This window comes from Musca autumnalis, unplaced genomic scaffold, assembly GCF_047663935.1.
Source record: "Musca autumnalis isolate F117 unplaced genomic scaffold, ASM4766393v1 scaffold_3, whole genome shotgun sequence".
Classification (NCBI taxonomy): domain Eukaryota; kingdom Metazoa; phylum Arthropoda; class Insecta; order Diptera; family Muscidae; genus Musca; species Musca autumnalis.
Window position 1 is genome coordinate 127,890,983 of NW_027411866.1, and position 25,056 is coordinate 127,916,038.

The 25,056-nt window shown below is 39.9% G+C and overlaps 1 protein-coding gene across 3 annotated transcripts in view; it reads right to left on the minus strand.

The window, feature by feature from the left end:
* Positions 1–1,340: 1,340 nt before the first annotated feature.
* rdgA (retinal degeneration A) overlaps positions 1,341–25,056 on the minus strand; it is a 734,186-nt gene continuing 710,470 nt past the window's right edge. For all 3 annotated transcript variants that reach the window (XM_073974355.1, XM_073974356.1, XM_073974357.1), the window contains 11 exons: positions 21,798–21,978; positions 21,326–21,735; positions 20,939–21,235; positions 15,333–15,559; positions 15,060–15,269; positions 14,135–14,186; positions 13,947–14,000; positions 8,111–8,174; positions 7,598–7,755; positions 2,209–2,372; positions 1,341–1,611 (listed from right to left, as the gene is read on the minus strand). In XM_073974355.1, coding sequence (XP_073830456.1) covers positions 1,559–1,611; positions 2,209–2,372; positions 7,598–7,755; positions 8,111–8,174; positions 13,947–14,000; positions 14,135–14,186; positions 15,060–15,269; positions 15,333–15,559; positions 20,939–21,235; positions 21,326–21,735; positions 21,798–21,978 — 1,870 coding nt within the window. In that variant the 3' untranslated portion in view covers positions 1,341–1,558. The remainder of the gene's footprint in view (positions 1,612–2,208; positions 2,373–7,597; positions 7,756–8,110; positions 8,175–13,946; positions 14,001–14,134; positions 14,187–15,059; positions 15,270–15,332; positions 15,560–20,938; positions 21,236–21,325; positions 21,736–21,797; positions 21,979–25,056) is intronic.

Consider the following 25,056-nt stretch of genomic DNA (forward strand, 5'->3'; position numbering starts at 1 on the left):
TCAACAGGTCATTAATTGATTACAGCGAGCGATCATGGGAGGTATAACCCTAATGTTTTCTGAGTGCCAGGTTCTCTAAGCTCCTCTTCCTCGCAACTGAACTATACAGAAACAAAATAAATAAAATCTCCCAGGAGGCCACAGGCAGATGCTAAAGCGTCTACCGTGTCTGAAAGGGAAAGCTTTAATGGAAAAAGAGGCCAGATAATTCGAATGCTGCAAGATTCCTACCGAAAACAGTAAATTGTGGGTAAAGCACACTGCGATATCTGTAAAGGTGATTGAACGGATCGGGTCCTAACGTTGATGACATTTGACAATGTTTAAACATCCATTTAGTCGATCTTACCAGCCACTTCCAAGAAAGGAATTTATAAATAACCACCAGTAAATCTAAGGTCACACTGTTTACTACAAGGTCTTAGGCCATGTTTATATTATAGTCTTTTGGAGGGTTAACCTTCTTCATGAGGATTTGTTTGACGTATATATAATGGAATTGACATTTAAAACCCAGTGGGTTTGTTATATAAAGGTACTATTAGGTGCCAGAATTTGATGAACAGAAACATAACCCTCTCGGACATCTTATAGAGAGGGTTTATGGTAAGCTATAAGTCGTCAGTGTGGTCTACGAATACAGGTGTAATGCAAAGAAAGAGTATTGAAACGTCTCATAATGTCGTCCGTAGAGATTCAAAAGGATACCTTCTCAGAACCTCCTTTAGTGAACCCTATCACGGACAATACTTTACGCAGAGAGATTGAAATAAAAAGCGAATTAGTTCAGTTACCTATTGACGTATGTTAAAACTCTCGGCTTGGTTTCGAATATTGTAATTGCTCTTCTTGGGCCAGAACTAGTTGTAGAACTGCTTTTTTTTTCTTAAATTTTTTAAAGGATATCTTGTCGAAATATATTTCTTAAAAATTTTGACATCTTTTTTTTTGCAAATAAAACCACATAAGAATTCAATTATTTTTTAATAAAAATTACATGTTTACGTTTTCAATGATGGTTAATATCATATTTCATTCCTCCAAAAATAGAAATTTGCCAATTTTAAAATTAAGTTCTGTTATTATTTTGTTTGATTAAAAATTTCTTTAAATAATAATGTTTTGTCTTTTTTAGTTCAAATTTCATTTCATTGTGTTTTTTATTATTTTTTTAATTTTATATCACAATAATCGTTTTCAAAATATTTCAAATCTAAATTTATTATTATTATTTTGTTTTTGTCATTTTTAATTTGTGGAATTCTTAAAGAATTTTAAAGAAAAAAAACTAATAAAATTGCTGGGAGTTTTTAAATTTAATAAATTATTTTTAAATATAGTTTTTTTGCATAAGATTTTATTATTTTAATTTTATTTTAGACCGTTAAACCTCTTCCATTCATTTTTAATAATAATTTCACTTAAACTTAATTACATTTGTTTGCTTAAAAACTACAGAAAAGATCATCGTTTATAATTATCATAAATATTAAATAGTTTTTAATTTTAGATTTTGCCAAAAAAATATTAAATTAAAAAAATCGCAAATTCATTTTGTTTATTTTTTCTTCATGTTCACGTTATTTCCCATATTTAAAAATCGTTCTTGGCCTTAAGTTTTACAAAATTAAAATAAAAATTTTATATTAAGAATTATCATTGTTTTTAAATTATATTATTATTAATATTAAATGGAATGTTTGTTTTTTTTTTAATTTTAATAATTAATTACAATTAATGTTCAGTATTGTGTTGGTGTCATAAGAAATTTGTTGTTTGTTGTTGTTTTTATGTGACAAAATATTACATCCGTATGAAAAAATCGTGTGCATTATTTGGAAAAAAAGTAAAAAGTAGAAAAAATTTAGTTAATTATGATTTGTATTAATCTTCTAGCATCTACGGTGAATTGAAATTATTTTTTCCATGGGACTACTACCTCAAAAGCTACAGACACAATTATTTGTTTTTTTTCTAATAATTCAAAAAAATATATCTTAATTTTTAATTACATTACACTATTTTTAAAGAAAAAAATTAAGAAACTAATGATTGTTGTTCTTGTTGGTTTTCTATGTATGAGTATATTGGTTTTGTTTTCAATAAGTGGTCTTTTTTTGCTGTTGTTGCATCATCAGTTATTGTGGATTTTGTGTGTTCCTAGTTTTACATATTTTTTTTTTAATTTTTATTCTTCTGTGCCCTTACTTTCCAAATATGTGGCAATCTCAGTGTGATTTTTGTTGAATGCCACCATCATCGCGGTATTTCCATTCAAATCCCGCAACTCCACATTAGCTCCGGCTGCAACTAACATTACGCACAAATCGCGTCTGCCAAGTTGGGCTGCTACATGCAAAGCTGTTTGTCCCCTGAAATTAAAAAAATAATAAATGTGCGATTAGAAAGGTTTTAGCCAAGTAGAAAAAATTTTTATCCAAGGGCCAATTAGCATTGAAAACCACTTTTGATAAGGAAGGTAATATCTTCTTCAATATTCTAAACACATTTAGTTGAGGTTGTAAAAAAGTCATAACCTTAGTGTACATTTGCCCGACATTAATTCGCTTTTGGAGGACAACAACCATCTATCACAAGGGGACTTTAATGCATTCAGCCCTTGACAATGAGCACTGGCCGAGTAAATTGATAGCTCCACTTTTTGCACGGCAAACCAAGACGCTCCTACGATAAAAAGGGGATATTTCCACAGCTCGGCAGACATCACCATTGTGGCAAACGGAGTGATAAATGAAGTGTCCTGTCAACCCGTCATTTTACTTGGCTCAGACCACCTTCCGGTCATCGCCTCCATTAACCCGACTTTATGACCTACGAAACAGATTAGCAGGAGTTCAGATAATTTACCAATCACCGCTTCAGAGAGTTTCCTATTCCCTCAGCGTCTCTGTTAGCTGAAAGAATTTTTCACGTCATCATCACAGCTGCAGACGCTCACTAAATACCTGCTTGTTTAATACCCGAAATTAGACGAAATTACCAAATGAGCATCATTAACTTTGTCGTACGAACCCTTAAAACCCAAGAATTACGGAACTAACTCTTGAATTCAACAAACAAGTGGGTGAGCAAAAGTCGCTAGACCACCTGAAGCACTGCAAACAACATTCGTACAGGATTAAGTAAATTGTGGGCAATTGTTAAATCACTCTCGAATCTTGGAATGAAGGATGATAGAACGGCTGTTACTTTTCAGCGTGGCAGTGACAGATGCTATTGGCTACAAGATCAGAAGTAGAAACAAGATACCTTGATTCCACTTTTGAGCTGCCTTATTGAGCTCTTAGAAAGCAATAGGCCGGTCTATGCTAAGCTAGGTAGCGCAAGCAACTGCTATTTGCTTAAAAGTTGGAACAAAGTCTTAAAGCCGCTGGCCGGGGGTGCTGACAAAGATACCTTGTTGTCCTCTTATAAAGAAATAGACCGGTCTGTGGTAAGCTATGTGGAGCCAGTGTGGTATGCAAATGTTAGCGATACTCTATGGAAGAATATTCAAACCCGCCAAAATGCCGCCCTGAGGACTGCAAAATGGTTGCTGTAACAATGTTTTTATTGTGGGTTTGCGTGTTCGTTCTTCTGTTCAATCTGGTTCTTCATCTATCTCCAGTTCCAGGAAAGTGGCTATATCTATGGGATGTAACCACAGATTTACTGGAGTTAGGCGAGTGGGTTTGGCAGGGCAGTTGAAAATGTGCGGTGTGTCGTGCGGGCCCATGCCGCATTCTGGACAGATGTTTTGCACGGCGCGACCAATATCTGCCCAATAAGAATTTAGGCGAGTGCAATATCCCGAGCGTAGTTGAGCCAAAACTACTCCGGTTTGTCGTGGCAGCTGACGCACCTCAGCTGCGATAGATGGGGGATGTACTCCGAGGACTTTATTCACACTGTATTTGCTTATGGCCTTAGCAACTGCGTCAGTGTGAATGCTATTCAGACCTGCCTGATATGCCTGTAGATTTAGGGGTTCTCTCCCATATTGTTGGACCTCCCTCTCTAGAGCATGAATATCCATCCTGGTATAGCCAGCAGATGGTGATTGGTATGGCTCTCACCGCAACATCCAAACAAGTACTGCAACGAAAGCATCTCATTGTGTTGCTGTACTGGAAGGGGTTCTCTCCTATATTGTTGGACCTCCCTATCTAGAGCATAAATATCCTTCCAGATATGCCTGGGTGTGTCAGGCCTAGCCAGCAGATGGTGATTGGAATGGCTCTCACCGCAACATCCAAACAAGTACTGCAACGAAAGTATCTCATTGTGTTGCTGTACTGGAAGAATCTTTGCCTCGTCATGTAGATTGTCCACTGAAGACTTGAGGAGGCACCCTGTTGCTGTTCTCAATGCGTCATTCTGACAAGTTTGCATCTCTTTCCAATGCGTATCAACTAAATTCGGGGACCAAACTGGCGCCACATAGCTTACCACAGACCGACCTATAGCGTTATATGTCGTCAACAATGTTTCTTTATCTGCACCCCAAGTGCTGCCGGCTAGGGACTTGATTCTGCATTTCAGTTTGTCGCAGATAGCTGCGGAATGAGCGGACGACGTGAACGTAGCGTGGAATGTGACCCCTAGAATTTCGGGGCAGTTTGTGGTCGGAATTCTGCTACCGTCGACCACGACATTCAACTCTCTTCCAAAGTGCGATGTACATGTGGTGAACAGAGTGGCTGTAGTTTTTGTGGCGGAAATCTGCATATTCCTCGCGTGGAAAAAGTTGGTAAGATCGGTTGAATAGGAGTTCAGTCTCTTACAGATGTCATCATCGTACATATATCGTCATGGGTCGTACAATCATCCGCATACGTTACGATCTCAATGCCGTCTGGAAGGGCGGAATACAGGAAAAGTAGAGCTTAAACAGTTCCGGAGATATCACCCAGCCTTGGGGAACTCCCTGTTTCACTCTAAGGGGTTTGGACTTCTTGTTCCTGAATTCCACGTATGACTGGCGTCCACACATATAACAGACTATCCAACGTTTCAGACTTGGCCGCAGGGTTGTCTGCTCAATGTCCTCAAACAGCGTGGAGTGCCTGACAGTATCAAAGGCTTTTGATAAGCCAAGCGCCACCATCATTGTTCTATCACACGGCGGTCTCTGGTAGAGTCCTTGACAAATATATGTGGAGATGGCGTGCAGCGCTGTTGTCGTGCTGTGCTGCTTACGGAATCCATGCTGATGATCGGTAACTACATAGCTATTTCTGACGCTGGGGAGGACTAAGGCCTCAAGGGTCTTTGCTACAGGCGACAAAAGCGAAATCGGCCTGTACGATTCACTTTGCTGGCATCCTTGTCTGGCTTCAGTAGCGGGACTCCCCTGTCCATTTTCCAGAGTTCGGGAACAATGTCGGTGGCTAGCGACAGGTTGAGAACTTTAGTGATATACTCCACTCCCGGCTCATCCAGCTGCTTCAGCATTATCATGGATATTCCATGAGGGCCCAACGCTTCGGATGTTTTAGCGTTCCTGGTGGCATTCGCAACATCGTCCATTCATTGTAAACTGTGGTGGTTCATCTTCGGCAGGAAGAGATCTGATGCGACGTAGTACTCTTCTCTTCGCGATGCCACTCCTGGGGTACTCGATAAACTGTCGATTGAAATAACTTGCGCATCTCTTCGGGTCAGTCAACGTAACGTCGCCAAACGTAACTGAGGACCTATCTTCCCTCCTTCCGGGGTTCGAGTGTCACTTAACCGTTGTCCACAATTCACTTAAAACGGCACCAATGTTGCAACTCTTTAGATGCAACATGGTGCGTCCTCATGACAACAGTAGAGACGAATATATTACCGGCGCATTTGCACAGCCAGATGTTGTCGATGAACTAACCCAGGCACGTCAGGAGAGATTTTCATGTTCTGGAGAGATAGGTCCACAGGTACAAGCGAGAGCGTCTAGATCAACGATCTTATCAGGCAGGCTTGAATAACATTCCCACTGATGCAGTTGCGTAGGTAGTACAAAGATACAGTGTGAATGCCGTACTCGAAGAATCACTCCACATCCATTGCTGAAAAAGATCTATTCGTATTGGGTGCGAATTGATGGCACGTTACCCAACACATGTGGATGTGGACCACATGATGTACTGCATTTGTTTAATATATATAATTGTTCCACAAACATCCCATACGTGACAAGGGAGACTTCTCTCATATCAATGAGTGCACCCCGATTCATATAAGCTCAATGATATGGGACCTATCTATTGTTTATCGCCGAGTCCGAACGGCGTGTCTTCTTCAGACACCACTTTGTAGAGAAGTTTTACATGGCTGAAATACTCAGGAAATGTCGCCAACATTACTGAGGGGTATTTTGCCACCGTTGAAAATTTTGATGTTGACTGGCCGGGGAATCGAACCCAAGGCGGGTGTGCATACTATTGCACCATCTAAATCGACTCACCTGCCCCTGATTCTTTATGGACACAGCCGGAACCTGAATCAGGTAAAGAAATACGAGCGAACATAAAGGCGTTGCTATAAAAGCACAAACCTTTTGGCAGCGTTCTAAGATGGCTATGATGACATCTTAGAGCCCCCTGGCTTTCAGGAAAAAGTAGAATGTCTCAAGTTCGTTAGGGTTGATATCATAGAACCCAGAAGAAGGAAATCCTATAGGTGCTCCTATAAAGCTTACTCTCAAGGAGCAGAATGGCGGAGCAAATTGTCGGTTCATATTTTTCTTTTGTGCATGCATCTTCCAGAGGGACCACATAGACGCTCGATACCAAAAAGGCTCTGTACCTGGGTCGTTCCTTCAATGACTTTGTTGCTACTTTGATTTCGATTTCTTCCTAACATTTGCCACTCTGCTACATTTCCAGTATAAATTGATTTATATTTGGCATTTAGTTTTCCCAGAGGTCAGAAAACTTCTCCACCTAAAATTGTGGACGAAGCTCCACGTTTTCGTATAGCCTATTGCTGTAGCGTCCGATATCAGGTATTTTGACATTTACCAAATTAGCTGCATTTTGGTTTACAGTGTTAAAAGAAACCTTTTCCACCACTAATTTTTCCATTATTGTATACTTCATGGTGGAGAGCATAAAATAACTAAATGCTCATTTTTTGGCGGATTCAAAGTGGTTTTGGCCAGTGGTTTGACTATATCGCCACAACAAGCAGAATGATATTTTTAGGTTATTTTAAAGCCTACGCCTACGGGCTTTACATGCAATTTTATGTCTTCACGGTGAGCCGTCCAAAGACGAACTGAGCGGTCGGTTCAGTTCTCCTAGCTGGAAGGGTTGGTCGTGTCCTTAGATGTGTACATAGAAAAAGGAACTAAGTGCTTAATTTTATTTGTTCTGATTGATGTGGTGCGTATTAGTAATATAAATTCGAATATAGGTTGCGTATGCTTTTTGTCGTTACTCATTCACACAAAAGGTTTTATGTTGACAACTTGTGATCTATTTGAGTATTGTTTCACAGTTTTTTTCTTAGAAGGAAGACACTCACATTTAAATTAAATAATAAACGCGGTATAGAATTTACCACTTCCGTGTAATGTAAAAATACATTTTTCAAATAATATTTTTTTACTTACATTTCTCTATCTTTAATATTAATTAAGCGACGTGATGCACACGATACAATATATTTAAGAATATCCTTATGATTATATTTGCAAGCGAAATGTAAAGCAGTTTGTCCACTGCGGTTAACTGATTGTAATGAGTATCCTTGTTCATGTAGTGCACGTAACTGAAACAGCAAATTGAAAAGAAACGAAAAAATAAATGGAAAAAGAAAATTAAATAAATTATAATATAAATAATTATACAGACAAATAACCAAATCAATAATTAAAATTAATAAATATTTGCAACAAAAATTAAAAATCAATCAATTTACAATATCGGGTAAAGGGATAGGAATGATTGTGAGGATTTTAATTTTCTTTTGTTGGTGCCAATTGTTTATGAATTAAGAAACAATAGACAGGTACTATGACAAACAATGGACTTGGGAAATATTTTTCGTTTTTTTTTGCATAAATTTGGAATTTTAGGAACATGAATTTTTAACAAATAAAAAGGAAAAACCATTATTTGAATACCATCAATAAGTCGCCACTTTGAGCAGCTAATAGTATGGCATCGGAAGTTTGCTCCAATATAGGACTGTTTGTTGTAGGATATTTGTTGGATGAGATTTTTCCACAAAATGTTGATAAAATAGAACATAAATTTAAAATAATTAATAAATATAAGAATATACTAATTTTGTCAAGTTTAAAGAAATCTTGAAGTACATAAATAAAACTTGATATTACAAATATTTTAAAGTGCACGTGGTTAATGTAAAATAGTTTTTGTCTCTCCTAAAGTAACGAATGCGTTCTTAATTTTATAATTAAATGTTGTATGGGATTCGAAAAAAAGCAACGAATGCATTCTTAGTTTTGAAAATTTCGTAATTAAAAGTTGTATGGGATTCGGAAGACAATAAAAATCTGTTTTCCGCGAACATCCCTCGAATGACAAGGGGAGACTTCTCTCATATCAGTGATTACCGATTCTGTAGTCAAATTACTCATGAAGATATTGACCGATATATTTTCCACCATTAAGCGGAACATATTGCTAATATAATCAAATAAAATTAAAACAAGTAAAAAAGTATCAGTCGGCTTGGCCGACAGAGATATACCCTCAGCATCGGACCTAAAGAAAAGAAGTGAGACACTATGGGGGTTATCATGAATGAAATTTCCCCATGAGTTTTGTCTTTCCGCCGTTGGACTTAAGGGAGAAAGTGAAAAAATTGACGGGGAATTGCAGTTCATGATAACCCCCTAAACTTCTGACGTCTATATAATACAGCGTCGCCCATAATATTTCCATCATTACTAAAGCATGTGTGTATGCATGGGTGAAAAAAACAACAACCACATGATGTTCATCTTTTGTTTATGTACACGTACACTGTACGTGAGAGAGAGAGAAGCATATGCAAAAACAACTCAGTGGGCGCCCTCACTAAACTGTCTTTGCAAAGAATCGCGTCCCTGATAAAATACGATGTACAACGTTTGGAACAAATCGCTTTTTCCCTTCGAGCGTTATGTTTTTTTTAGCTTTTTGGCCATTATCTTAAGAAGTAAGGACTTGCCCCTGAAAAAGCATGTACCGTCGTAATGGGGAAAGCGAATAGAAGTTGTTACAACAAAAAACCAAAGCGACTCAAAATACATTTTTTGGACCGATTCGGCCGATACGTTCGAGAGTTATCATGCGCTCCAGCCACTACACATGGTGCCATAGGGGTATTTTAAACCTTTCGGGCTATTTTCTCAGGAATTATGGACTTTCCGCTGAAAAAACGTGTACTTTTGTAATGGAGCATTTGCAAGTTGTTACAAAAATAAGCAAAACGATTTGAGGACAGGCCTTAAACTGCACTCTTCACAAATTTTTTGTGGGAAATAATCGAAGGAGTGGACCTATATAGTCCATATTCGAAACTGATCTATGACCCATAGAGATATTACAATACGAAAAGTATGGACCAAATAGGTTACTCCCTTTAGAATTATCGTGCGCACAATATTTCCTAACATTTTCTACCTTTTGTGGAGGGGGAATCTGAAGGAGTGGACGGATATGGCCCATCTTCGAACTTAAACTAGGTTTGGACAAAATATTACGAAGGCCAAATTTTGGACCAAATCGGTTCATCCGTTCGAGAGTTATCCTGCGCTCCAACCACTCACATGCTTCCATAGGGGTTTTTGCAACTTTCGGGCTATTTTCACAGGAAGTATAAATTTGAAATTTGTATCGTCGTATGGGGGGGCAGTGAATACAAGTTGTTATAACAAAAATCAAAGCGATTCGAGAGCAGGTCCTAAACTGAACTTTTCCGAAATTTTTTATGGGAGGTACCCGAAGAAGTGGACCGATTGAGACCATATTGGAACCTCATCTATGTCTGGCAGAAATTTCACGATGTAAGGAACAAATCTTTTACTCCCTTCAAGAGTTATCGTGCGCCTATATTTTCCGAACATTTGTGAGGGAGGTACCAGAAGGAGTGGACCGATATAACCCATCTTCGAACTTAAACTAAGTTTGGACAAAATATTATAATAATTATAAATAATTGTTCCACAAACATCCCAGATGGGACAAGGGAGACTTCTCTCATATCAATGAGTGCACGCCGATTCATATTGGCTCAATGATATGTGACCTACTTTTTATTGCCGAGTCCGAAACGGCGTGTCTTACGACACCACTTGTAGAGAAGTTTTTCATGGCTTAAATACTCAGGAAATGTCACCAGCATTAGTGAGGGGGAATTTTGCCACCGTTGAAAATTTGATGTTGCTTGGCCTGGGATTCGAACCGCAGACCTTCTGAGTGCAAGGCGGACGTGCTAACCATTGCACCACGGTGGCCCCACGGTGGCCCCAATATATTACGAAAGCCAAATTTTGAACCGAATCGGTTGATCCGTTCGAGAGTTATTGTGCGCTCCAGCCAGCCAGACAGACAGACGACGGACATGGCTAAACCAACTCCAAAGTGTCTGAAACGTATTTCGTCCAAATATTCTTGGGGTCTAAAAGCATTATTTCGATGATACACATTTTACCCTCGTTATATATACCCTCGTTAGCATAAATGCTGAGGGTATAATGACACCTTAACTTTGGACACCCACCAACATTCTTACATACTTAATTGACCCTCTACAGAACATTTGCCCTAAAAGCCGAACTTAGAAAAGATTTCCTCTCTATTCGTTGCTTTATTTCTCTAATTTGGAATACCGCGCTTTTCTATTTCGTCTTTCACTTGTTTACTTTTACGAAGCCTTGGCCTTCCAGTTCTGCGTGTGCCGCCATGTGGGTTCATCATTATCTCAAATACACCAATCACTGACCTATCTGCTTGCGCAAGTATCCATGCTTCGGAACCATACATTAGCACGGGTAAAGTGTTTTGTAAAATGTTATTTTTGTTTGACTGCCTCTTCCAGTCTTTAAACATCTTACATAAACCAAAGTAGCATCGGTTGGCCAATACAATTCTTCTTCTTATTTCACAACGTGTTTATGACTGTACCGAGGTAGGCGAAGTCTTTAACTACTTCAAAATTATATGAACCAATTTCCACAGTTGGCCCGAGTTCTATGGATGCATTGCGCGTCGACACCATCAACTTGGTCTTGTCGTCGTTTACTGCCACTTTAGCAGTTTCTCCTTCAACTTTCTTGTAGGTATCAGTTACTTCCCAGCAGTATGTCCATATGAATTTCGAGATGTTCGCTGTGGAGACTGAATTTCCCCACTGTTGGGCCAAAGATACTCTCCTTTCCAATTTTGGATTTAAACTCGCATAGAAAAAATTAATATCATGGGCAGGAGAAAGGTCCTAAGTTTCTTCTAAGCGCTCTTAAAATATATATTTGGTCTGTTCGTCCTTGTCTTTAGTGGGAGCATGAGCGTAAAGAAAGCTGATGTTGACGAATTTTGCTTTTATCCGTATTGTATGTAGCAAGTCTTTCATCCACTGCGGTGAAGGACACCAGATGTTTAAACCTCCGACCAGATGTTTAAACCTGTTTAAGTGTGACAGTTTTTAGCTTTAGCGGACAGTTTGACATGCGACCATCTTTTGGGTCGTTTTCAGTGGCTTGATTGAGACACCCCCAAAATATGGTTTTTGAACGCTTTTACAGCAACTTCGTTGACCACGTCTTTTTTCTTGATGTGCTGCAATCAAATGAAGTCATTAGATCCAGAGTCAGGGCTGTACGGCGCATGACCCATCAATTCCACGTTTTGTCCGGTCAAACAGGCACTGCTGTGAATCGATGTGTGATAGCTCGCATTGTCATGATGGAGAACGATTCGTCTTCTTTTGTTCGTTTTTCGAATTCCTCAGGAGACTTCAGGCAAATAATTTGTAGCGTAACACTCGGAATTACCCGTACTACATTTCTCAAGCCATATAGTCGTCACACGATCAGTTTTGCCGAAGAAACAGGCAACCACTTGCTTGGAAGGTCTTCTCTTATGCACAACTTTCGTTGGATTTAGCTCGATTTCGAAGACCCAGCCGGTCGATTCCTGTTTTGTTTCGGGCTCCTAAGCATAGATCCAAAATTCGTCGTCTGTGGCGATCTTATAAATGTCGTTTGAAGCACCGCGATTGTTTTTGTTCACAATTTCTTTGCACCAATCCACAAGAGTCTCTTTTTGAGCGATTTTTGCAAAAAAATCCATTTTTGCGGTCAGCTGTTCATGCAATACCAAATTTTAGTTGGTGGAATAAATGCCCAAGGATGGCTCAAACTCACGGTATATAACATGGCGATCTTGTATTATCCGTTCACGCACGGCTTAAGTTTTTTCTGGCACAACGGCCAATTTTGGTCGACCCTTACGATCTTCGTTTTTCGGCGAGTGTCGGCCACGAATGAATTTATTAAACAAGTGTTTCATAGTGATATAGAACGGTATTGATCAATGCACTGTAAACAACACAACACATGGTCGTATGGCAAACTGTCCTGAGTACGCTTAGGCTAAAAAATGTCTGGCGACACTGCGTGTTATTTATGGATTAATCGAGCTAACATGGCCTAAGGAGTTTTGTATTGAAAAATGAAAAATTCTAGCTTTATACCACAACACACATTCAACCAATTACCCGTTTCGCTTGGTGGTTGCCAAAGCTCGTCAGGAGTATTTTGAATGTTAATTAATGGCTAGAAGACAAAGGCTGATTTTGATAACTTCTATTTATACAAACATTTTTACAAATTTGTAGATATGAAGTATTTTATTGAAGTCTTTTTCTTTATCAAGTCACCCTAGTGTCTTGTGTAGAAATCAATTGCTCAATACATACACATGTACAATCGAAGGGGGTTTTCCTTCATGAATTGCAATGCCTACTTTTTCAGTAGTTATGATAGATTGGCTGTGGTCTAGAGCGCTAGGACATCGACAACATTGTCTATTTGTTGGAGAGGACCCAGGTTCAAACCTCAGCTGGGGCAGCCGGGCCAGGTTTTCTAGTACCCCTCGTATAGATAATAAATGTCATGGTGAGGGTTGCGTGTGTACAGAAAAGAGATATCTAGTTAAACAGGGATCTATTTTAATAAAATACAGTCCACTTGAGAATGATAAACATGTGGTAGGCGGGCCGTTTTCTTGTAGGAGATCGATAGAGTAAAATGAAATTAGAATTTCCATTGTTACGTGTGGTATGTTTGATTACGGGATGTAATCTATGCTGCAGACTGATAATGTGTAACGAGTTTGCTTGCCACATATGAGATAACGAAGTATGCTTATGGCGTCTCCATAACGTTTTATGGCAGATGTTTTCGTACACATATGTATGTGCTCTCTCCCTCTCTCTTTTACACACTAGTCTAAGTTAGGTTAAGTCATATTATACTATTTAGATCTTGAGATTATTTTTGAAATTAATAAAACAGTGCACTACAAGCATTCAAACAGGAAACACTTAGTGCAGTTTTCTTAGATCCCAGTTTAACAGGTGTTGTTGTGACGCCTTTTCCAATCCAACATATTTCCTGTATGGCAGTAATATTGGCCTTAAACTGCGCCTTCTGTATAAAGAGTGCGAACATTATAGGTGCAGATTCGTAGATCATGGTCCTTTAAACGTTTGCCGGGGTTGTCGACTTTAGAGGATTTTTTTTCTTTTTCTTTGTTTTTTTCTTCATAGAATGCTTTTTGAATGAATGGGTTACAAGCCCATCCCGACTTATTACCATTCTTATGGATGAACGGCCGTCTTCTATAACACTAAGGAATTTTATAAAAAACTTCTTACATTTACTATTGAGTTACTTATATACTGATGAATATTTATATATGAGATATTCATTGAACTAAATCATGTACCTGAATCCATAACCAAATACATCTTCACTGAAGCTGAAGAGACGATCCTGTGGGCTGCAGCACAAAATTAGAATATGTTTAAAAAACAACTTCCAAGTTCTTATTCTAACCAATTCAAAAGTTTACAAAGCTTTAGGGATATTCTAGCGATAAATTGCATATTTTTTAATGAATCTCTGAAAGTTTACCTCTTAAATTTAATGACTTTAATGGGTCTCGATCCAATGGTTAAGTCATCATCTTTATTTTAAAACAATTGAAAATAAAAATTAGAAAAATAAATATTTCAGATCGTTGATTAAAAAATTATTTTTTTCACTCTTGACTGATATATAAGAAGAAATATGTTTAGTGATAGAGCATCAATGAGATTTGGAATGTATTCTACACCATTCTGGAAAACATGTTTTGAATTTATTACTGATACTGAAGTACTTAAAGAATAAAAAACAAAATGTTCCAACGTGGCATGTTATTTTGGCCTTTGAATGATGTAGAATTACCGTCGAACTGTGGCACATTTCTAGCAATACTCATTAGATCAGACGAACCTACCTATAAACGGAGTTAAGGAGTTAACTAGAGGTTGTTTTGATAGGTTGGTTGGTTGTTTGGTAGAGTGGTGGTTTTGGTGTATGAGGTTTTTTGAGTGTGGTTTTTGGTTACGAGGAAGGATCTCGGTATACGGTTTAGCCTTTGCTGTCAAGATGTGATGTTAGTTAACTCTCTCTATTGCTCCCCACGCTTTTTCTCTCTTTCTCTTCGAAACAAACATACTCAATTCAGCAAGGACTAAGCTGTATGCTGAAATCTCATAGATGATCAGCAAATGGAGGAGATAATTATTTTTTCTTTTAAATATAAAAATGTTATAAACTAAAATTGTGTGTGTCTTGTTTTGTCGTTGTTATTGAGGATTTGTTGGGTTTCTGGGGGGAGGGGGAAATTGTTTTCTCTCCCCCCTTTTTCATGTGTTTTTTTGTTTGTTTTGTTTTCTTTTTGCGGCTAGCTTTTTCTGTAGTTATTGTTTGTTTTTGCCTTAAACTTGTACCGGTTTCTTACGATAATAATAATGGCAAAACATTCGTTTATATACATATGGAGGATTCGTACCGGTTGCTTGACCCTGTTGATCCATTTGACGGCGTTCATTTTGTGCCTGCCTCTGTGAATAGGCAGCAAATGAACGCTCCTGGTCGGGAGTCTGTGGCATTGTGGCCGCCTCATGATCCAAAATGTATAGTTCATCGACGGCAATGTCACAAATGTAATGGAGATGCTCCTGGGCACGATCTATGCGGAAATAGTGTTCGGCGGTGCAGGCTGGAAAATAAAGACGATAATTGGGTTTTATTTGAAGAGTATTTTTTTTTGTCTTTTACTTACAATCAATAAAACACCAATCTTGCGACACCTTAGGATAATGTATCGATTCTTCAAATCTCTGTGTTAAAACATTGCGAACATGTTCGAGATCATTTTGCGATTCAACATCCATTCTACCCAATTTATTGGCCAATTTACGCAGCATATCCTTATCGTAATGATATTTTTCATATTGATCCATTGTAATGCGTAGAACGGTCAAATGCAAGACTTCCAAGGGATTTACTCTGTAAGAGAAGATGAAAAAAAAATATTTAAATAAAGTTTGAAATCTACATATTGAATATGGGAATTGAAGTTAAACAATTCTATAAAACTTAAGTTGTTTAGAAACATTGAAATAATTCGCATTAAAAAACCTCTGTTAACGAAGCGAACAGCCTTTTTTCAAATAAAGATAGTGATTATCTTGGTAAAGGGTTTTTGCGTGGAGGAGGGAGAGATATTTACTTAAACAGAGATATATTTTTTAATATACAGTCCACTTAAACGCCGTAAATATGTTTTAGGGGTACAGGAAGTTTGATTTGATTGGTCCTTCGAGTCTGATCAGTGGTCAAAACCAAAAACAGGGAAAGCTGACAATGGTTCAGCAGGAGGTAACAGTGAGAATTCATAATATCCAAGTGTGGATATTGTCCTTAAGGGAAGAGATATTCACTATGCTGTGTTAAAATGGGTCGGCGTCAGGAATTAAATATGAAGTGGAACGACTTTTTGTTCTCATAAACTTAGCTATTGAGGAAGTCAATGAAAGCCAGTCTGAGGATTACAATGAAGCAATTTATGAGTACGTTAATAGTCAGTGGGCAGCAGCATCGAAGCTGGCAGCAAAAAATGTAACGAGAAAATTCTCCAATTTTTAACAAAGAAACAGGAAGTGGCACCAGTGATATAAATGATAATGGACAAATATAAAATATTCCATTTTGCCACTGTAATGCGAGAAGATCCGAGAAACAGAAAACCAGCATATGGAGCGCAAAATGTCGGAAGCAAAATTAAGAGTCATGAATATGAAACTTAAAATAAACTGAAAGAAAGCTGAAGAGGCTAAAACAAGCCTTGAAGCTAAAGAGAGCGATCAGTGTGACGTGATTCGAGACCTACACATTAAAAATGAAGAAGCCAAAAATAAATTCCAGGTCGTTGAAAACCAAGTGGTCGAGCTTCAGAAAAATTTGGACAACGAGCTATTGTCCATCATGGAGATAAAGAAAGCGAAGACCCAGATAATGAAAGATGTCATGATCTGGTTAAAATAACGAGAAGAAAAGAGGCAGTCAAGCTTGCCAATATTTTACAAGAGCAAGTTAAGAATGCTCTGCACGATGCCGAGGAAAGCAAGGTAGCCAAGAAATAATTAATATCGGCTAACCTTGAGGTGAATCGCGAGGTCTAGACTTTGAAGGCAGAAATTATTCAATTAAATAAAGATCTAGTTATATGAGAAAAGCCAAGCCGTGTAGGCGAAAGGGAGCTTGAAGAGTTTGTTGCAAAACTAGCAGCTAATGAAGACACAACAATGAAGGGCAAAGGATTAGCAATTTCGGAGAAGGTGTGTCGAGCACCTGAAGCCTGAAAATGACTATTGGGTCGCACACAGCACACAGGTGACGATGTCTTAAAAGAAGCTAACCTCACAATAAGAAAATATCTTATAGTGAAGCTAGTGTCAATGGAATCAACGAGAAGGACGGATTCAGGCGATATTGTTGCCATTAAATCCCAATCTACATTAAGTAAGTTTACTTGCGGCAATCCTCAGATTGTAGGAGAGAGCTAAAATGTGCCGCGCGTTCACCCATAAGAACGTTAAAAACTTGGGTTTGGGCGCGGGGTTAGTAACCCTCCCCTAGAAAAAGCAGCCTTCTATGAAAAAACAAAAGAAAAGAAAAACAAATACCTCTAAAGTTGACGACCCCGCAAACGTTTTAAGGACCATGATCTGCGAATCTGCACCGGGAATGTTCGCACTCTTTATAGAGAAGCTGCAGTTTACGCATTGGCAGATGTACTTGAAAAGTACAAGGCCGACATTACTGCCATACAGGAAATACGATGGAACGGGAAAAGCGTCACAACAACACCTAAAGGTGACGCACTCTATTATAGCTGCCATGACATAAGGCATGAGTTTGGTTGCGGATTTGTAGTTGGTCGGAGGTTAAAGCACCTGGTCTCCAGCTTCACACCAGTGAATGAAAGACTTGCTACAATTCGAATAAAAGCAAAATTTTGCAACATCAGCTTTATTTGCGCTCATGCTCCCACTGAAGGAAAGGACGAACAGACCAAAGATATATTTTACGAGCGCTTAGAAGAAACATATGACCGTTGCCCTGCCCATGACATTAAAATCATTCTAGGCGATTTTTAATTCCAAAATTGGAAAGGAGAATATCTTTGGCCCAACAGTCGGAAAATTCAGTCTCCACAGTGAAACATCTGACAATGGTATGAGGCTGATAGACTTCGCAGCGGCAAAAAACATGGTAGTTAGCATCACCAGATTTCAACATCTCGACATCCATAAGGGCATCTGGCTGTCTCCAGATCAGAAAACAAGAAATCAAATTGATCACATTGTGATAGATGGAAGATATTCATCGAGCGTGTTGGATGTGCGTTCGTTCCGAGGAGCGAACATAGACTCGAACAACTACCTTGTTGCAGCAAAGGTACGCACCCGGTTAAACGTTGCAAATAAAGCACGAACAGACACAACACGGAAGCTGGATATCGGTAAGCTGCAATCACAACAGATAGCCACAGCATATTCCACTCAACTAGCCCAATTGCTTAATCAAAGCACTCCTCATCCCGATAACATATCAGCGCAATGGCAAAGTATTGCCCACTCCATGCAAACAGTTTCAAAATCCATACTTGGATACCAGAGACCTCCACCAAGGAATCCATGGTATGATCAGGAGTGTCGTGCTGCTACCGAAGAGAAAAATTCGACATATAGGGCTACTTTACAAGCCGTAGCAACGCGTAGCGCACGAGAGAGGTATCGGGAGAAAAGGAGAGAGGAGAAACGTCTTTTCCGCAGGAAAAAGAGAGAGATGTAAAAGTGGGAGTGTGAAAAAATCGAGATGTACAGGAGCCAGAATGAAGTCCGAAAATTCTACCAAAGAGTGACGGATCAAACTGATGGCTTTGGTACAGGCACCTCCTCCTGTAGAGACCAGCAAGGTAATTTGGTAACTTACACAGATAGTGTCCTAAGGATATGGAAAGAACACTTTTCAAACCTGTAGGTATGCAATAGCAGCAAAGACGACGAAGGTACCACAGATCCAATCCCAGAAGATGGTATTGAATGTATACCGCCCGGCCAAGATGAGGTAAAGTCAGCAATAAACCGGCTGAAGAATAATAAGGCAGCAGGAGCCCATGGCTAACCATCCGAGCTGTTCAAATCCGGAGGCGACACGCTGATAAGGTGAATTCATCACCTAGTTAGCACCATCTGGCAGGAAGAACGAGTAACCGACGATTGGAACCTGAGTATCCTGTGTCCCGTCCACAAGAAAGGAGATAAGACTGTATGCTCTAACTATAAGTCTCCTCCCGATTGCCTACAAGATCGTGTCAGCGATATTGTGCGAACGACTAAAGCCATGTCTGAATTTGGTATCCCCGCAAAGCTCATCCGGCTTTGTAAAATGACTTTAACTGACATGAGGTTCTCAGTTAAAATAGGAAAGAACCTCTCCGAAGAGTTTTGTACCAAAAGAGGTTTCAGGCAAGGAGACAGCATTTCGTGTGATCTCTTCAACATCCTGCTAGAAAAGGTTATACGAGAGGCAAACGTCAAAAGAAGTGGCACAATCTACACCAATAGCCACATGTTACTTGCTTATGCTGATGATATAGACATCATTGGACGATCAGTAAAAGAAGTAACCGATACCTTTATGAAGGTCGAAGGAGAATCTGCTAAAGTGGGTCTGGCGGTAAACGGTGAGAAGACCAAGTTAATGGTGTTGACGCGCAATACGTCCATTGAGCTCGGACCAACTGTGGAAGTTGGTTCCTATATTTTTGAGGTAGTAAAAGACTTCGTCTACCTCGGCACCTCCGTAAACACAACAAACGACATCAGTCGACGGTGAATATCGACGTCGCATGAACCACGAGCTGTATCTGCTATACAACGACATCAATATAGTTAAACGTATCGAGATGCAGTGATTGCGTTAGCTAGGCCATATCATAAGAATTAGCGAAGATGATTCCGCTAAAAAGGCGTATAAATACGGACCGCTTGGCGGTGCACGCAGAATTGGCAGGCCAAGGAATAGATGGCGCAAACAAGTGGATGAAGAGACGAAAAGGCGCGGTATTCCAGAGTGCGAAGCAACAAATAGAGAGAAATGGACATCTTTTCTAAGTTCGGCCCATGGAACAAATGTTCTGTAATGGGCCAGCTAAGTAAGTAAGACAAAAATTGCCGCAAGAAAACTCGCCCAATGGAAAGCAAAATAATCAGAGAAGGATGACTTCCTTCGGTGAAAGAAAACGATGTCCAAGCCCAGAAAGGTAAAGCTGCTAAAAACAAAAGACGACAATCTTCTACACTGGAAGAAAACGTTGTACAATACCCCGGAATAACCCAGAATGAAGATGCATTCAAATGGACATGGTTTAGCTGGCAGTTTTTATCATTGATTTTTTTTTTATATTTAGAATTTTAATTGATTTTTTATAATTTGAATATTTTGAAATAACTTTTGATACTCATATGCATACATAATTTTTGGGCCCCCAAGAACGGTAGTTTTATCTTCTTATTTATTCTTCCTTACTTATAGGTTGAAAAGATCCACCCTTGTCGTCATATCAAAATCCACTTCTGTTAAAATTGACAAATTGTAATGAAAATTCGCTTTTATGCAATACTGCTTAATCTCCCTGACTTCTAATACCGAATGCACTTGTTTACCGGTGATATCCAAATACTGTGTATGGGTTACCGCATCATCTACTGCAATGTTCTAACCGTTACAAATACATATGTATGTGTAGATGTGTTTACAGAACACACAACGTGAAAGTTTGTGTCCGTTTTAATTAAGTTTTTTAAATTGATGATGCTGTGGGGAATATATATTGCATGTCAAAGTCCTTACATGTTATCTGGATGAAGGTGGTGGTAGTTGGTTCATGGTAGAAGATTGACGATGTAAACATCTACAAGTCATCTAACTGTGGCATAACAATTTTATTGCATGTTTTCAAACCCTCACACACATACACGCTCGCTAGCTTTCAAATGGTGTAATATCTTGAAAATTGACCTGAATTAAGAGATTTCTACTGCCATAGCCTTTTCATTGCATATACCTACCCGCCACCACACAGTCATCCATATTGGCTTGACACATTTCAAATGCAAGGACAACAAGTAGTTTCTTACTATTTTTGGCATGAAAGCACAACGGCATTTGTTTTCTTTTAAGCGAGGGTGTGAAAAGCGGGCGAGGAAAAGAATCTCACGTATGATTTCAAAATCTCTCCCCTCACACACACCTCGCCTCCATTCACTCTCTATTTTTGTATGACCAATTACACTTGTGTATAGTAGTACTACTTACTGGACATCGGCAGGACGACGACTTTTACGTTTGGCCAACATAATGGCCTTATTCAACAATTCCATTTCGATGATGGAGGGTTTCACACGACACGCCTCACCATCCACTTGCATTGGTATGGTCTTACGAGTGGTTATACGTGCCGTACGACACTGGCATATGCATGTACCATGGAGACCGGCTTGTAGCATTGGCAATTGATAGGTTGTAAGGCCAACAACTTCAATGAGACCATCATCAATGGCCGGTTTTGATTGTCCAAATGAGTCATTCCAGGGATGAGTGCCACCGCCATAGCTGCAAAAATGAAATGAAAGAAAAGCAATTTTTTATTATTTTGCAATTTCCCACAAAATTCATTTTTCTTCTCTCCACCCCATCCCTTACCTTGGAATATTAAGAAATAATACAGCATGACATCCCGCATCCTTCAATTTCGCCGTATAATCTTGGCCATCACATTCCAATGTCACCCATTGTGATAAATTACGATATTGACGCAATATCAAATCTTTGCCACCCATTTGTCCGTAATACATTTTATTACGCAGCCGAGAATTGAATCGCTCCGGATGAGCCTCTCGTGCCTCATGAAATTCCAATGCAATATGGGCATCAACACCAAACGAAAAGTAATTATTGATCACATTTAACGGTACATTATCTTTACTCTTGTCGACATTATCATCTTCGACATCCTCATTGGGTGTTACCTTTAGGCGCCAACGATCCATTAGAACAGACTGTGACATACCGATTTCTTTTAAGATTTTACCAATCGGTTCATCGGTATAGCCCTGAAATAGAAAATGTAAATTTTTAGGGTTTTTCGTAACATCTCTACGGGCTATATACTTACACCTCCCCATCCTAGGGCTCGAGCCAAATCATTTCCAGTACCCAATGGCAAAACACCAACAGCAGGTGGTGGCTGAATTGGGGGATTCAATTGATCCAAAACGGAAAGTACCCATCCAACGGTACCATCACCACCACAGGCCAAGATACGTAAATTGGGAGCTTTGCGGAATAATTCCAGGCTGGAAGAGAGGAAAAAAGGAGGTTTAAAAATATTAAAATCTTGAGTTTTGAAGGTGATAAATAAACCAGAAATTTGCACTAAATATGAAGTTGGGGCAATTGAAGTCGGCAAACAAAAGTAGTGGGACCTACAAAAGGTGGCTAGAGCGATGAAGGCGTTACGTTGGGGTGACTACCTAATTGTAATTTTGTTCGAAATTTTTTTGATATTTCTAATTTTGGTTTTATTAGTGTTTTATTTTTTAATATAGATCCCCGTTTACACTGGTCGTTCGAGCCGGATTAGTGATCGAAATCATGAACGCTGGAAAGCTGAAGAATTTATCTCAAAAGGGAGGATATTCGGTCAGCAAGAAGAGCTAGTGGTGAAGTCTTACAAACTATCTTCTAAGTCTGGAGATTGCCTTCAATAAGTTGTTGTCCCTTTTTGCTATTTAATTGCAAAGATCGAGGAAATAGAAGATTTCATGAGTCGGAGGAATATCGAGGTCGCTGCGGTGCAAGAAACCAAACTCAACAACAACTGTAGCTTACAACGTTGCGATGCTAAAGAAAGATCGCACCAGAAGTGGAGGTGGGGGATTGGCTTTCCTATTACACCAGTCTGTCCAATACAGACCTATCTCGCTTGAGCCTGTCTCTAGCGACCGTACATGGAATGTATGGAGGTAGCAGTCAGGTGTGGAACTGCCGTGATAGAGTTGCTGAACGTATACATCCCGCCGAGAAATAGCTGTATCTCAGATTACGTGCCTAACATTAGCCCGCTTTTGGAAGGTCATAATCGTTTGGTCCTGGGGTACTTTAATGCGCATCATGAGATGTGGCATTCGGCCCTCGAGAACGACCAGAGAGGTACAGCGCTGGCCGAGCAGATTGACAGCTCTACGTTTTGCACGGTCAATGAGGACGCCCCTACCAGAATTAGAGGAGAGTGTCACAGCTCGCCAGACATAACCATCGTGTCACCTGGTCTGACAAATGACGTTACCTGCCAACCCGTCATTTCCCTTGGATCAGACCATCTCCCCATAATTGTCTCCATTAGCAGACCACCCGATTTCATTACCTCTGAACGCCGCACATTCGTCAATTATAAGAAAGCTGATTGGCCGGGTTTCAGAGAGTTCACCAATCACCGCTTCAGAGAACTGCCCAATCCTTCTGATGTTCGGGTAGCGGAAAGGACGTTCCGAGACATCATCACATCAGCAAAAGTGAATCGTACAGGCCGATTTCGCCATTGTCGCCCGTAGCAAAGACCCTTGAGGCCTTAGTCCTCCCCAGTATCAGAAATAGCTATAAAGTTGCCAATCATCAGCGTGGATTCCGTAAGCAGTACAGCACGGCAACTGCGCTGTACGCCATTACCACACATATTTGTCAAGGACTCAACCAGAGACGGCCGTGCGATAGAACAGTGAAGGTGGCGCTTGACTTATCAAAAGCCTTTGATACAGTCAGACACTCCACGCTGTTTGAGGACATTGAGCGGTCAACCCTCCTGCCAAGCTTGAAACGTTGGATAGTCAATTATATGTGCGGACGCCAGTCGTACGTGGAATTCAAGAACAAGAAGTCCAAACCCCGTAGAGTGAAACAGGTAGTTCCCCAAGGTGGGGTGATATCTCCGGAACTGTTTAACCTCTACCTCCCCTGTTTTCCACGCCCTCCAGACGGCATCGAGATCGTAACGTATGCGAATTACTGCACGATCCTGGCGTCAGGTACCTATCCTCATGACATCTGTGAGAGACTGAACAACTATTTAAGCGATCTTACCACCTTTTTCCATTCGAGGAATATGCAGATTTCCGCCACAAAATCAACAGCTACTCTGTTCACCACATGGACAGCGCAGTTTGGAAGAGAATTGAATGTCGTGGACGACGGTAGCAGAATTCCGACCACAAACTGCCCCAAATTTTAGGGGTCACATTCGACACTACTTTCACGACGTGCGCGTACGCCACAGCTATCTGCGACAAACTGAAAAGTAGGAACAAGGTCCTCAAATCCCTAGCCGGCAGCACTTGGGGTGCAGATAAAGAAACCTTGTTGACCACATATAACGCGATTGGTCGGTCTGTGGTAAGCTATGCGGCGCCAGTTTGGTCACCGGGATTATGTGGTACGAATTGGAAAAAGATTCAAACCTGCCAGAATGCCGCCCTGAGAACAGCAACAGGGTGCCTTCTCAAGTCTGCAGTGGACCATCTACATTAGGAGGCAAAGATTCTTCCAGTAAAGCAACACAATGAGATGCTTTCGTTGCATTCGTTGTCACCATGAGAGCCATCCCAATCACCATCTGCTGGCTAGGCCCGGCACATTCAGGCATATCAGGAAGGATATTCATGCTCTAGAGACGGAGGTCCAACAATATAGGAGAGAACCCCTAGATCAATAGGCATATCAAGCAGGTTTAAATAGTATTCACACGGATGCATTTGCTAAAGCCATAAGCAAATATAGTGTGGATAAAGTTCTCGGAGTACATCCCCCATCTATCGCAGTTGAGGAGCGTCAGCTGCCACGACAAACCAGAGTAGTTTTGACTCAACTACGCTCGGGATATTGCAGTCGCCTAAATTCTTATTGGGCGGAAATCGACCGCGCTGTGCAAGACATCTGTCCAGTATGTGGCATGGGCCCGCACGACACAAAACACCTTTTCAACTGCCCAGCCAAACCTACTCATCTAACTCCAGTAGATCTGTGGCTACATCCCATCGAAGCAGCCACTTTCCTGGAACTGGAGATAGACCCAGAGCCAGATTGAACAGAAGAACGAACATACAAACATAATAATTAACACTGTTACAACAACAACAACGACTTTAATTTATCGTCAGTGATATTCCGGGATATAGGATATCCAGAGCCTGGAGATTCAGCATTGTACTTAGAGCAGGCTGAGGATATTTTGTGTGGTAAAATTCAAAAACCATCCCGTAGGGTATTTTTTATCTATCCCAGTCACATGAGCCGAATAACCAATTACAAAATAATGTAAACAATATAACTTTGGAGTGCAATCATAAAATCAATTTTTTTATGACCAGAAGAAGACCTAA